General features: G+C 44.9%; 1 protein-coding gene across 1 annotated transcript; it reads right to left on the reverse strand.

The window, feature by feature from the left end:
• Positions 1 to 5,252: 5,252 nt before the first annotated feature.
• Positions 5,253 to 9,878, reverse strand: LOC123502809 (piggyBac transposable element-derived protein 3-like). Its single transcript, XM_045252075.1, is given in 6 exon segments — positions 5,253 to 6,455; positions 6,458 to 7,165; positions 7,309 to 7,461; positions 7,837 to 8,026; positions 8,557 to 8,561; positions 9,743 to 9,878. Coding segments are annotated over 6 exon segments (2,166 nt in total). The 3' UTR covers positions 5,253 to 5,481.
• Positions 9,879 to 15,293: the final 5,415 nt, after the last annotated feature.

Consider the following 15,293-nt stretch of genomic DNA (forward strand, 5'->3'; position numbering starts at 1 on the left):
GTCTTGTATTTGTAAAGTGTTAGAAAAAATGGTAAATGTAAGACTCATGTGGTACTTGGAGAGAGGGAAGTACTTATCATCGGTACAGTACGGCTTCCGAAAAATGAGGTCTACTACGGATGCTCTTTTATCCCTAGAATCTTCAATTTGTGAGGCCTTTGCTTATCACCACCACAATGTTACTGTATTTTTTGACCTGGAGAAGGCCTATGACACAGCTTGGTGTCATGGGATTTTACGTTCCTTGTTTAATTTTGGTCTCCGTGGCCACCTTCCTATTTTTATTCACCAGTTTTTATCCAGAAGTATTCTTAGTGTTACGCTATTCGCAGTTGCAATAAATGGTGTTATAGATACTCTACCGGATGCCGTTCACAGCTCTTTGTATGTGGACGACTTGTGCATCTCTTTTGCTGCTGCTAGGATGTCACTGATTGAGCGAAAGCTCCAACTGGCAATAAAACAGGTGTCCAGTTGGGCCAACATAAACGGTTTTCAATTCTCCACTTCAAAGACCGTGTCTATGCATTTTTGTCGAAATCGTGGTGTCCATCCAAATCCCGATTTATATTTAGCCAATAGACGCATCTCATGTGTGGATGCCACTCGATATCTTTGCCTATTGTTTGACAGCCGTCTTACTTGGGTTCCACATTTCCGTTCTCTCAAAGCGTCTTGCAGGACGGCACTATCCCTTCTTCGGGTTTTAAGTCACACCTCTTGGGGTGCGGACAGGGACACTTTGCTGCTTCTTCACCGTACACTTATACTTCCAAAGCTGGAATACGGCTGTGAGATCTATTCATCCGCAACGGATGCACGCCTACGCACGCTTGACCCCGTACACCATGCTGGGGTCCGCTTGGCTACGGGTGCATTTCGGACATCTCCAATACCTAGCCTTCTAGTGGATGCTGGTTTCTGGCCGCTCGACCTCCGGCGCCAGTCTTCGATGCTCCGGTGTTGGTTTCGCACCCACCGTCTTCCTGATTCTGTCCCTTGTATGTCAATGTTGCGGGACTCGCGTTCGCAGGCGTATGACACTCGACCGAGTCTACCTAAACCTTTTGGCCTTCGAGTGGCAAACCTGATGATGGATTTGTCCATCGACCCCACTCCTGTCTACTCTTTCCGGCTCCCACGAGTTGGTTATTGGCAGCTTCCGGTTGTTTCATTATGCCCTCCTGCCATAGATGGCAAGAAGGATTTTTTGCCAGCTCTGTCCCACACACGGTTTTTAGAACACTTTTTTATCCATTCTGATGATATCCCTGTTTTTACTGATGGTTCCAAATCTGACGCAGGCGTTGGATTTAGTGTGGTTTTCCCCTCTTTTTATCGGTGTGGCAGCCTTCCTTCGGTAGCCTCCGTCTTTACTGCGGAGCTGTCTGCCATAGTTTTAGCTTTACAGATTATTTTTACTCTCCCGGTTTCGTCTTTTACAATTTTTAGTGACTGTCGCAGTGCTCTTACTGCTCTCTCTTGCACTGTCTCCATTAACCCTTTGATTTTATCAGCCCTGGAGTGGCTATATCTTCTTACCCATCGAGGATATCGTGTTGGGTTCTGTTGGGTCCCTGGTCATGTTGGTGTTCCAGGGAATGAACACGTAGACCGCCTCGCTAAAGAGGCAGCAAGTCGCGCTCCGTCTCCTTCCCCTGTTCCGTTTCGAGATATATTTCATGCAATTCGTGTGGCGATTGCTAACGGGGCTCGAAACCTTGAAAATGAGAGAGGTTACTACTTCCACACTCCATCAGTGGACTTATACCATGTCCGGGATCGCCGTGCACAGACTTTATTGGCGCAATTTCGTATAGGTCACACGTACCTTACACAACCTTACTGTGATGACTGCTTGGTTTCGCTTACGGTGCGGCACCTACTAATGGATTGACCCAGTTTGACTGACTTAAGACACCGCTACCTCTACCGCTGTCGCGGTAGAGATAACGGTGTCTAATATATCTCAAAGGTCCTTGGACCAGAGTGTCTGGCCCAGGGCCATGACGTTTTTAGGTTTTTGGGAGAAGCTGGGCTTCTCCCAAAGCTTTGAATTTTATACTTATTTCATTATATGCATTTTAATATTTTATTTATTTTATTGTCTTTTTTAGTTTTTAGATACTCTATTGTTTTTAACTGCCTTTATATAGTTTTTTAACTGCTCTGTCTTTTTAAATAATTGAAGCGGCGCCAAATGACCTCAGCCGTTGCGGCGCCTTAAACAAAATCCCTCCATCCATCCATCTTCCATAGGTGCCTCCCACAGCAGTCTCCTGTTCCGGGAGTTCTTTTGAGGGACGCGTCTCTGCCGGTTTGGACTCCCTTATGCTGGTAAATGTTAATCCATCTTTTTCCTATCACGCCTTGCACTCCCTTCTCAAGGCGGTTCTTCGAAATCGACTTGATTATGATAAGGACTTTCCATCTAACCGCTGCTCTGTGACATTTATGTCATGTGATGAAGCCAGTTTGGCTTTAGAATATGTAGCATCTCTGCCCCTTGCCGCCTCTGGATTTAAGACTGAACTTGACACGGACTACATCCCACATAAGCTTTCCAAGAGGCTCTTTGTGCCTCTTTCAAAACGCGGCGGGCCCGAGCTCGACAGCGCCGAAAAGTTTCCAGGCACTTCGGGTCCCCACGATGTCGCCGGAGACGAGAGAATGCTGCCCGTTTTTCTTTCACAGCTTTAGTGCATGCTGCGTTCCACCAAGGAATGGGACGCTTAGTAAAGCGACCGGACGTCCTAGGGATTGTCTGAAGCGCTACTGAATGTAAAAAAATCGGTAAAATAATCAACAGCCTCAGCACAAGTATAAAAGTCAGCCAACGGACGGATAAAAGAGCTAAGGTCTGTGAATCGAGCCCAATCTGCCTTGTCTAAAACCCAGCGTGGGGGCCGGGACTGTGGCTCAGAGTTCACAGATTGTAATAAAATCGGAAAGTAATCACTACCGTGTAAATCCGGTAGGACCCGCTAGTTAAAATCAAGGAAAGAATTACATTTACACAGAGAAAGATCGATAGCTGTAAAAGTCCCAGTAGGACTGTGGAAATGTGTAACATACCCAGAATTTAAAACCTCCAATCCCTCATCCTCAATAAAAGAACCGATTAAAACCTCACGAGGATTACTAGCACCTTCATCCCACAATGGGTGACAGCCATTAAAATCTCCCAATAAAAGGAAAGGTGGAGTCAGCTGACGCACCAGGCCGTCAAGCTCACCCCTGGAGACAGGAACCCGAGGAGGGAGATATAAACTGCAAATAGTGTAGGATCGTCCCATAAAAACCTTAACAGCAACCACCTGAAGGGGAGAGTTGAGTTGCAAGGGAACAATAGGTATGTCTTGACAGACTAGGATAGCTGTGCCACCGTGGTGGCCCTGTTCGGGGAAAGGAGTGCTAAAAAAATTGCACGATAGCCAGGAGGACTAGAATAAGTACTATCACCAAGCATAGTCTCTTGCAGAGCTACACAGGCTGGAGAGAACTCCGACAGTAAAGCTCGGAGTTCCCCCCACGAGGCGCGAAGGCCTCTACAGTTCCACTGTAGAACCTTGAAGATGACTATTTGTGGGCAGTGGACGGGCGAGCCTTTTGAGTCTGCATGTGACTGACCTGACTAGAAATAATCTAACGACGAGAAGACACCGAGAGTTGAGATGTGCCGGGTCGTTGGACCGCAGTCTTTCGTCCTATCGGTGGGTGATGGGAACCATCATCACTTCTACCGGTTCTCGGAGGACGAGGACCAAGCAGGATTGCACTTTCCGATACAGTGGGTCCACGAGGGACGGCTGTGACGATATCATCGGACGTCTCCATGCTAAGACCGTCCTCATCACAAGAAGCCCGATCTGAGACGGAGGGCGTCACAGAAGGCTGGACAGAAACAACTGGAGCTAACATTGCAGAGCGGGCCCTGGAGGACTCACGGTCACATGCACCAGGAGAAACTTTAGATTGTTTAGGCTGAGCTAAATCGATCGACTCCGCAGAGTCACGGTTCCGTTTGGTCAGGCCCTTCAAAGGCTTAGGAGATACAGGTGGCAAATGGACATCTACTGTATGGGTGACTTTGTTCAAGTCCGTATTATTCTCGTCACTTCTTAGAGATGACTCAACCAAGTCATCGGACAAAAGGGCAAACCTATTGGCCAAATGAACAGGACCACCCGCCCGAACAGAGCGACAGGTAGCAGAAGTTGTCGTCTTCGGTCCAGCAGACTCAGCCGAAGAGCGAGCGGCCAATGAAGCATAGGATGTCACACCAGTACCATCTTTCTGGCGGTACAGGAGTTCGCGGCGGGCACTACCAAGGCTGATGAATTGGTTGTTAGCAAGCTGTAAAATGTCCTGTTCTAGGCGATACCTGGGGCATTGCCTGGAACGTACCTGGTGAGCATCACGTCAATGGAAACAGTAAGAAGCAGCATTGAAACCATGCATGCTTTGGGCTCCGAGGGGTCTCCAAGCGCAGGGGTTCGAATCTTGTCCACGGTCCGACTGTAGGTTGGGTTTTCTCACTCGGGGCAATGGTTTCCTAATGGGTGGGATTTCAGATAGGAGGTACCCTAAACAGTATCCCCTTTAGCCCATTAATTCCCGTGAAAAACCCACATGGTATAAATAAATAAATAAATAAATAAAACAAGGTGTCCTTTTTACCAAATAGGCATTGATAAATTAGAAAGAGTCCAGGGCAGAGTAAGAAAAATTTTACCAAGTGTAAGAAGCAAAACATACCAAGACCTTCTTAAAAACTTAAATTATTCTCATTAATACATAGAATTCTCGGCAAATCCTTCAGTTCTTACAAATCAAAAATTAATTTTTCCTCAGTGTAGTTATTATAATAAATAGTCTTCCGTAAGACATGATAGATTGCAACGCTACAAAGACTGGCAAATATTCTATATCTAGTCAGCGGCCAACAGAGTTTTACGGCCCGCCCATAACATACTTCACTACCATCACCTACTCCGATTGCTACCTCGTTCGCCACCTCTCCACCTCCCTTTCCACGTCACCGTCTCATGAACTTTCCACGTCACCGTCTCATGAACCCTCAACGTCACCGTCTCATGAAGCCCCGCTACTGTCCCGAAGTTGGATTCACGCGGCCCCATTCGACTCAAGCGGAACTGTTAACCCTTTACTTCCTGGATATTTTTTATCCTTGAAACTCCATTTCAGCTTTCATAAAATATTGTTTTAGGGATGTTTAATAACCATGCGAAGAATTTCCATGCATTTATTAGAAATAAGTGATTTACATTAACAGGACAAAATTGTCTCCTTAGGCACACAAGAACTCTTTTGGAATCTTTCATTAATTCCAAATTCTCATTATGCTACATATGCATCATAAAAAATAACAAAATTTCCTCTTGGTTTTTAAGGCATTATTTTTGGCAAAATAAAGAAAATCACATTCCGAACAAAAAATGGTTTCATACCTCTTTTAGACTATTTAGTGTGAAAATCTAGAAAGCAGTTTCTCTTTGATTCACAGCAGAGATGAACCTCACATTTCATGCAAGACATTGACACCTTTCCTTTGCATCCAGGCATTTTACATGTTCCCCTTTTTGGAGACATGACAGGAAAGTGGCCAATCATATCTTGTCTTATATCTTTCTCAGGAATTGGCTTGGTGGCTTTACCAGTTTTCTTTTTAGCAGTGTATGCTGATTCTATTACATTATTTGACCTCTTCCTCTTTTTGCCCTTACTTTTTCCTCCTAGAATAAGAGAATCTGCAATTTTCAGTTTGAATTCACAAAGGGACATTTCCTTTCTCTTGGGTATTTCCAGATGTCTAGCTTCTCGTTTATAGAGAAGCCAGGAATTGATCACTGTCATGTCAATCATGTGGAATATTAGGCGTTGGTAGTATTTTTTTGACCTAAATGACATCCTGTAATAAGCCATCAACTGATCATGCAAGTCAACCCCACCCATGTGTGTGTTGTAATCTTTGACTATGAATGGTCTAGGTACTTCTATAATTTGCTTCATCTTTCTGTCAAACCGTTGGCAATTGTCAAAAGGAAATGATGTGGCAAATGTGGACACAAGGTGAACTGCCTTATTGTCATACCACTTTACAGCTGTTATTTTACTATTTTCACATTTTGCTTCCCATTCATCATAAGAGCCACGCCCATGACTCTGCAATTGCTTATCTGACTTGAATGTCAAATTTGGCAATCGTTTATGCTGGACAGTCCCACTGCACCAGATGCCACGGGAAGCCAGATGATCTAGGAGGGGAACTGATGTGAACCAATTATCAAAATATAGCTTGTGGTTCTTGTATGGTGGTATGCACTCAGCAAGGTGTAGTACTGCATTTGAACTAGGGTTCAAATCTGGAACATTTACATTACTTACAGGCTGTATCTTACCAGTGTAGGGAATGAAATCATATACCATCCCGTATGATCAGCTAGAATAAAAATTTTGTACCCTCGTTTGTGTGGTTTCATTGGAATATACTGTTTCATAGACGAATTTCCTTTGAAAGGAACCATCTGTTCGTCTACGCACAGATATTCAGTCATGGGTATTTCTTTGAACTTTGCCCTCAGGTGATCAAGTAGAGGTCGCACTTTCGAGAGCTTGTCCTGTGGGTCCAATTGAGAATTATCTACTAAGTGAAACTTCATCTTTATCTCCTCCCACCTGTCCCTGCTCATAACTGAACTCACATTTTCATTTCCTACAGAAAAACTTGACCAGTGCAGTCTTGTATTGGGTATTTTACTGATAGACATATACAAGCATAAGCCCAACCATTGCTCAAGTTCTGATCTGCACATATCTAAGGGTTTATTTGGATTTTGCTGAACTGCATAAAAATTGGACTGTTCTACAATCATATCCAAGACATTGTCAGTGAAGAACCTCCGAAATATGTCTATAGGTAAAGAGATGCCCTCCTCCTCATCGTTATTGGTGACATCATAGATAGGTATTGTAGGTGCTTCATGTCTGTTATGAACATGTTCCCAGTACAACCTGGAAGTACTTTTTCTCTGGGATTTTACTCTGAGTTGAGCTTGTGGAGGAGAGATTACATCCAAGCTTTCGATTTCTAAAACAACCTGTCTTGTATCATCAGAAGCATCATCGCCATCAGACGACTCTTCTGAAATACGAAATCATTATTCGTCATAGAAAGCCTTCATTGAAATCATGCATTTGTATTTAACAGGAAATTTATGACTTGGCATAATTAGCATATTATGAGAAGTAACTTAGGTCCTAGGAACTAATGTGAACACAACGTACCTGCCTCGGAAGCGTGTGGAGAGTAAACTTCAGTCACTTCATCGACGGCATATTCTTCTATTTCTTCCGTGTCACTTGAACACAGCTGTGGTACAAAGTAGCCTCTTCTATGGTTCTGACCGTAGAAACTTGCTGTGGGTAAGCCTGATGTGCCTAAAAGGAGTAAATGTAGTTTTCGTCATTACTTGGGCTAGGCTATATGTGCAGTAAAAGGCTATAAGGTATGCTACACATGTAATAAGTCATATTCACTTGGTAATAATTACCAAAATATGTATAGTAGATGGACACTGCAAGTAAACATGAAACAGTAGATAGAAAACTAGGCTGCAGATCATTTAGTTTGGAAATACTTAGTGAATGGATTTTATTTTTGCATGTGTTGAAGTGCCTAATAGGACAATTTCGTCCGCTTTATTCATGGCACTGTAACAACTTCTCTATAAGATCAAGTACTGTTATATTACTATTAAATGATTCATATTTATTATATTTATATACTCATATAAAACTTTAGCAATAAATTACCTGGTTGAGGATCCATGAGGCCATAAGGAGGATCTTCTGCGGCTGCACGAACGTGCGTCCAAACCCTCAGACATTTACTGGCACACTGGCCTTGAGAAACGCGGGAGAAGGCAACTCGGCCGGCAGTGCAGACAATGAAGAGTGACCAAAAGTCCTCATCGGCATATAGCTTCCCACAGTTGAAATTGTGCTATTTATGACCGTAGTTTTAAAAGAGGACAATTTTGTCCTTTTAGGAAATAAAGGGTTAAGCAAGCTCCCTGATTTCTGGAAGTCAGTCGAGGTCAAGGCCTCAACCAGTGAACACAACGCCTCTTGGACTACCGTGGGATCCACCTCACCCAGCACTTCACCACTGCGACACCTCATAAGTATCACTTCCCCTCGTCCCGTTTTTTCCACATTGCCTTCATATAGGATTAGATTCAGAGTGTGAATCTAGTGCAGAGCAATTACCACATCGAGACGCCTCCTTGCAGGAGCTTTTGCCATGGCCGTAGCCGTAGCATAAGAAACATTGAAGAGGATGGGAAATAAAACGCCTCACCCTAAGATTAATAGGTCCGACATTGACACGGTCAAGGAGGGTGGACCCAAAAAAGATAAGAAGGACCATGTTGGAGGAGTTCCTCATCTTAGTCACCTTCTGGACTGAGTTAGGACACATAGCCAGTATTTCCTCCTCAGGAAATTCATAGAGATCCGGACTGTACACACTACCTTTACTGTAATTAAAGGTGGGATGTGCCTTAATAGTTTCAAACATGCTGTCAGAAGGACATGGTAGATATTGCAACATCCTTGCCTGCGTGATATCTTTCGCTCGCACTAGCATCCCTTTACCATATTTCTTGAGGTTTCACTCAGGAATCGTGCCGATCTCTTTAGACAAGTACTGGGAGGCATGGATAAAATTCCCGCGCCCATTTCTGTAGTACGCCACAAACCAACGTGGAGGCGGGATCTGGCGGACTTCAGGAACTGAACTCTCTGAATGGTGGTCAAAAAGATTTGGGATGTAGTCCGTTTCACTGTCCGAAATATTCCGAGAGTGGAGAAGTTCTGTTTTGAAGCCAGAGCCGGCATGGGGAAGAGATGCTACATGTTCATAAGCCAGACGGGCTTCGTCACATGAAAGAAAAGTCACATAGCAGCGGTTAGATGGAAAATCCTTATCATAAACAAGTCGAATGCGAAGAACCGTGCCATACACCTTGAGAAGTGAGCGCAAGGCGTAGTAAGAAAATGATGGGTTAACATTTACCATCACAAGGGAGTCATATGCAGCAGAAATGCGTCCCTCAGAAGAACTCCCAAAACAGGAGACTGCTGTAAGAGGCCCTTGTGGAGGGGATTCTTCCTCCTTACTCACACCTGAAGATGACGTCTCGTGGGCCAGGTCAGCCACCTCACGAGAACCTGACAATTTTTTGTGATTAACCATATGTATAAAGTTACACAAAAAATTTGCTCCACGGGCAAGGGAAACCACCTACTGGGACTACAATGGGAAGGAGCGCTGGCTACCGTGGACAGGGTACCTCGTCCCCATGCGGACCAGTCCCCACATGATACGAATGTTTGTCCACGACAGAGCTGAGACCCCCCTCCCAAAGCATCCCAACCTGGACACCCAACCATCCAGCACAGGACGGCCCATACTGGGCGATCCCTCCAGCGGGTGTCTCCGCTGGTCCACTGGCAGCCTATGTAGGAACCATTTAGTCTGGCCTCTCACTGGCGACTAGCATGGTTAGCCCTCTCCCCCTCGAAAGGGCAGAGCCTAAGCCCCCTCTAGCCTAGCTAGCCAGGTCACAGAGGCACGCAAGCCCCCACCACTACAAGGCGGTTCCTGCCCCTGGAGTTATTCTTTTGTGTTACTTTATGCTTATGGGAAAACACAAACACAGATCAGGCTCTCGTGAGGTAGCTGACCTGGCCCACGAGACGTCATCTTCAGGTTTTAGTAGGGAGGGGGTTTCCCCTTCAAAAGTGCCTCCCACAGCGGCCTCCTGTTCTGGGAGTTCTTCTGAGGGACGCATCTCTGCTGGTTTCGACTCCCTTTTGATGGTAAATGTTAATCCATCATTTTCCTAAAACGCCTTGCACTCCCTTCTCAAGGCGTATGGCACGGTTCTTCGCATTCGACTTGTTTATGATAATTACTTTCCATCTAACCGCTGCTATGTGGCGTTTTGCCGGCTCTGGCTTTAAGACTGAACTTTTCCACTCACGTAATGTTTCACACAGTGATATGGATTATATCCCAAATGTTTTTTGACAACTATTTAGAGAATTCAGTTCTAGAAGTCCGCCTGATCCCGCCTCTACGTTGGTTTGTGTCGTACTACAGAAATGGGCATGGGAATTTCATCTATGCCTCCCGGTACCTTCCTAAAGAGATCAGCCTGATTCTTGAGGAAATTGATTGATTGATTTTATATATGGCGCCGCAAAGGCTAAGGTCATTTGGCGCCGCCGACAAAAAGGTTTAAAAGAAAATTTATAAAATAACTAAAAGCAGTTAAAAACAATAGAATTAAAAATAGCTAAAAACTATATAAAAAAAAAAACAATGAAACTATATAAAACATTAAAAAACAAATAAAATTATAAAATTCACAAATAAGGGAGAAGGCCAGCCTCTTCCAAAAACCGAATACATCATGGCCAAGAGCCAGACACGCTGGTCCAAGGACCTGAGATAGGTGATAGACACCGCTATCTCTACCGCGACAGCGGTAGAAGTAGCGGTGTTGTAACTCGATCAAACTAGGGCACTCTACTAACAGGTGCCGCACGGTGCGCGGTACCAAGCAGTCATCACAATAAGGTTGAGGGTCCCTGGTCAGGAGGAACCTCTGCGTAAGGTACGTGTGACCTATACGCAGTCGCGCCAATAAAGACTGTGCCCTACGATCCCGGACATGGGTGTATGTCCAGTAGGGATAGAGAAAGTAGTGATCTCTCTCATTTTCGAGGTTGCGACCCCCGTTAGCCATCTCCTCTGCCAAATTGCTGCAACTGCCTCACGAATTAGAGGAAATACATCTCGAAACGGAACAGGAGCAGAGCACTTTGTGAGTATTTCACGGAAGGATCCTGCAGCGCTAGGTGCACGTTACGGCCAGAGTATGGAATCTCTCGGCGTCAAATTTTCTTCGACTGGAGAGAGTCTTATAATGTTCCCTTCTTTGTCTCTGAGTTGCGGAACGCTTTGTCACAGTGTCATGATTCATCTCCGGGTCCAGATAATATTCCTTATGCTTTCTTGCGTCACATTACTGACAGTGCTTTTACCTTTTTATTAAGTCTTTATAATATTGTTTGGCATACCGGTGATTTTCCATCTTCTTGGGCTGTGGCTTTGGTTCTCCCATTTCCGAAGCCTGGGAAAGATAATCTTCAGGCTACGAACTACCATCCTATATTTTTTATATCCTGACTTTTTAAAATGTTGGAAAATATGGTAAACCTAAGACTCGTGTGGTACTTGGAGCTAGGGAACTACTTGTCATCGGTACAGTACGGTTTCTGAAAGATGAGATCTATTACTGATGCTCTTTTTGTCTCTGGAGTCTTCTATTTGTGAGGCCTTCGCTAACCACCATCATCTAGTAACCGTATTTTTTTACCTGGAGAAGGCCTACGACACAGCTTGGTGCCATGGTATTTTGCGTTCCTTGTTTAATTTTGGCCTCCGTGGCCACCTTCCTATTTTTATTCATATGTTTTTATCTAGACGTTTTTTACGGGTTCGTGTGGGGTGTTTTCTCCGAGGCTAGTGTTCTAAATGATGGTGTCCCACAGGAAAGTATTCTTAGTGTTACAGTATTCGCAGTCGCCTTAAATGGTGTTATAGATGGCATTCACAGCTCCTTATATGTTGATGACTTATGCCTCTGTTTTGCTGCTGCTAGGATGTCACTGATTGAGGGCAAGCTCCAACTGGCAATCAATAGGGTGTCCCGTTGTGCCAACATAAACGGTTTTCGTTTCTCCACCTCGAAGACCGTAAGTAACCATGCAGTTTTGTCGCAACCGTGGTGTCCATCCACATCCTGATTTATACCTTGCCAATAGACACCTCTCATGTGTGGAGGCGACTCGATATCTTGGCCTTATGTTTGACAACCGTCTCACCTGGGTTCCCCATTCCCGTTCCCTTAAGGCGTCCTGTAGGAAGGCATTATCCCTTCTTCGGGTTTTAAGTCACACCTCTTGGGGGACACTCTGCTGCTCCTCCACCGAACACATATCCTTCTAAAGCTGGAATACAGATGTGAGATCTACTCCTCTACAACGGAGGCACGGCTACGCATGCTGGCCTCAGTGCAACATGCTGGGGTTCGCCTGGCTACGGGTGCATTTCGGACAATTCCTAGCCTCCTGGTGGATGCTGGCTTCTGGCCGCTGGACCTCCGGCACCAGTCCTCACTGCTCCGATGTTGGTTTTGCATCCACCGTCTTCCTGATTATGTTCCTTGTCTGTCAATATTGCGGGACTCGCGTTCGCAGGTGTATGTCACTCGACCGAGTCTGCCTAAACCTTTTGGCCTTTGAGTGACAAATCTCATGATGGACTTGTCTATCGATCCCACTCCTGTCTACTCTTTCCGGCTCCCACGAGTTGGTTATTGGCAGCTTACGGTTGTCTCAATATGCCCTCCTGCCCTGGATGGCAAGAAGGATTTTCTACCAACTTTGTCCCACACGCAGTTTTTAGAACATTTTTCTTTCCATTCTGATGATGTCCCTGTTTTTACTGATGGTTCCAAATCCGATGCAGGCGTTGGGTTTAGTGTAGTTTTCCCCTCTTTTTTATCGGTCTGGCAGTCTTCCTTTAGTGGCATCCGTTTTTACTGTGGAGCTGTCATAATCCTAGCTTCACAGATAAATTTTACTCTCCCAATTTCGTCTTTTACAATTTTAAGTGAGTCTTGCAGTGCTCTTACTGTTCTCTCTTCTTTTATTTCCCTTCACCCATTGGTTTTATTAGCCCTGGAGTGGCTCTATCTACTCACCAGAAGAGGATATTGTGTTGGGTTCTGTTGGGTCCCTGGTCACGTAGGTGTTCCCGGGAATGAACATGCAGATCGCCTCGCTAAAGTGGCAGCAAGTCGCGCTCCATCTCCTGCCCCTGTTCTGTTTTGAGATGTATTTCACTGTATTCGTGTGGCGGTGTTAGCATTATGGCAGAGGAGATGGCTAACGGGCGTCGCAACCTCGAAAATGGTGAGAGATCACTACTTCCACTATCCCTCAGTGGACATACTTCCATGTACGGGATCGCCGTGCACAGACTTTATTGGCGCGACTGCGCATAGGTCACACGTACTTTACACAAAGGTACCTACCTGTTGACCAGGGACCCACAAACTTTCTGTGATGACTGCTTGGTGCCACTTACCGTTCGGCACCTTGTTGTCGAATGCCCCAGTTTGACTGACTTAAGACACGCTACCTCTACCGCTGTCACGATAGAGATAGCGGTGTCTATTAAATGTTAAAGGTCCTTGGACCAGAGTGCCTGGCCCAGGGCCATGACGTTTTTAGGTTTTTGGGAGAAGCTGGCCTTCTCCCAAAGCTATGAATTTTATTTTATTTTATTGTTTTATATAGTGTTAGTTTTATAGCATTTTTATTTTTTCCCCTTTTACTCTATTGTTATTTTTAATTACTTTTAATTAGCTTTTTTCTTTATATATACACGTTAGTTTTATCTCATTTATGTTAGCGGCGGCATATAACCGTCGTTGTTGCGGCGCCATAAATTAAAAATCCATCCATCCATCCTGTCCCACATACGGTTTTTAAAACACTATTCTACCGATTCTGATGCCATCGCTGTTTTTACTGATGGTTTCAAATCCGACGCAGGTGTCGGGTTTACTGTGGTCATTCCCTCCTTTTACAGAACTGTAGCCTTCCTACAGTGGCATTAGTCTTTACTGCGGAGCTGTCTGCCATAGTCCTTGATTTACAGATCATTTTTACTCTACCGGTTTCGCCTTTTACATTTTTTAGTGACTCGCAGTGCTCTTACTGCTCTCTCCTCCATTATTTCCTTTAACCCATTGGTTTTATCAGCCTTAGAGTGGCTATATCTTGTTACCAAAAAGGATATCATGTTGGGTTCTGCTGGGTCCCTGGTCATGTTGGTGTTCCCGGGAATGAACACGCAGATCGCCTTGCTAAATAGGCAGTGAGTCGCGCTCCATCTTCTGCCCCTGTCCCTTTTCGAGATGTTTTCCAGGGCATTCGTCTGGCGGTTGCTGCAATTTGGGAGAGGAGGTGGCAAACGGGGGTTGCCACCTCGAAAATGGGAGAGATCACCACTTCCGCTATTCATCACTGGACATAAGCCCATATCCGCGACCGCCGTACACAGGCATTATTAACGCGACTGCGAATAGGTCACACGTACCTTACGCAAAGATACCTCAACCTTACAGTGATGACTGCCTGGTGCCACTTACGGTGCGGCATCTGCTTGTAGAGTGCCGTAGCTTAATTGACCTACGACACCGGTACCTCTCCCGGTGTCGCGGTAGAGGTAGCGGTGTCTATTACTTATCTAAGGTCCTTGGACCAGCGTGCCTGGCCTAATGCCATGACGTTTTTAGGTTTTTGGGAGAAGTTGGCCTCCTCCCCAATTTGTGAATTTTATTTCATTTTATTACATGTATTTTAATGTTTTATTTATTTTTTTGTAGTTTTAGTATTTTTAGTTACCTTTAATTTTATTGTTTTTAATTGTTTTTAGTTTTTTTTATAAACTACATTGTCTTAATTAAAATATTGTAGTGCTGCTATATGACCTTAATTGTTTCGGCGCCTAAAATAAAATCCAATCCAGTTCCAATCCAATCCTGTTACCTCTCACTCTCTTGTGGCTGGTGGTCCTGCCGTTCTTTTGGCTAATAGGTTTGTCCATTAATCTGATGACTCAGTTGAGTCATCTCAAATATGCGACGGGAATCCTCCTTCCTTGACCAAGGTGACCCATGTAGTGGATGTACATCCTCTTCCTGTATCACCTAAGCATTTGAAGAGCCTTACAAAGTTGCGCCGTGACTCTGCTGAGTCGATAAATTTAGCTCAGCCAAAGCAATCTAAGATTTCTCCAGGGACCGCTCTGCAATGGTAGCACCAAAGGTTTCTGTTCAGCCTTCTGTGAAAATCTCTGTCTCAGATCGGGCTTCTTGTGAAGATGGTCTTAGCATGGAGTGATCTGATGATATTATCACAGCCGTCCCTAGTGGACCATCTGTGGTGAAAAGTGCAGTGCAGCCTCACCCTCGTCCTCCGGTGACCGGTAGGAATGGTGATAATTCACATCACTCACAGGCAGGGCGAAAGACTGCGGTCCATCGACCCAGCTCATCTCAACTTCCGGTGTCTTCTCGTCAATTAATTATTTCTGGTCAGGTGAGTCATGGGTAGACCCTTCAAAA

This window comes from Portunus trituberculatus, chromosome 12, assembly GCF_017591435.1.
Source record: "Portunus trituberculatus isolate SZX2019 chromosome 12, ASM1759143v1, whole genome shotgun sequence".
Taxonomy (NCBI): domain Eukaryota; kingdom Metazoa; phylum Arthropoda; class Malacostraca; order Decapoda; family Portunidae; genus Portunus; species Portunus trituberculatus.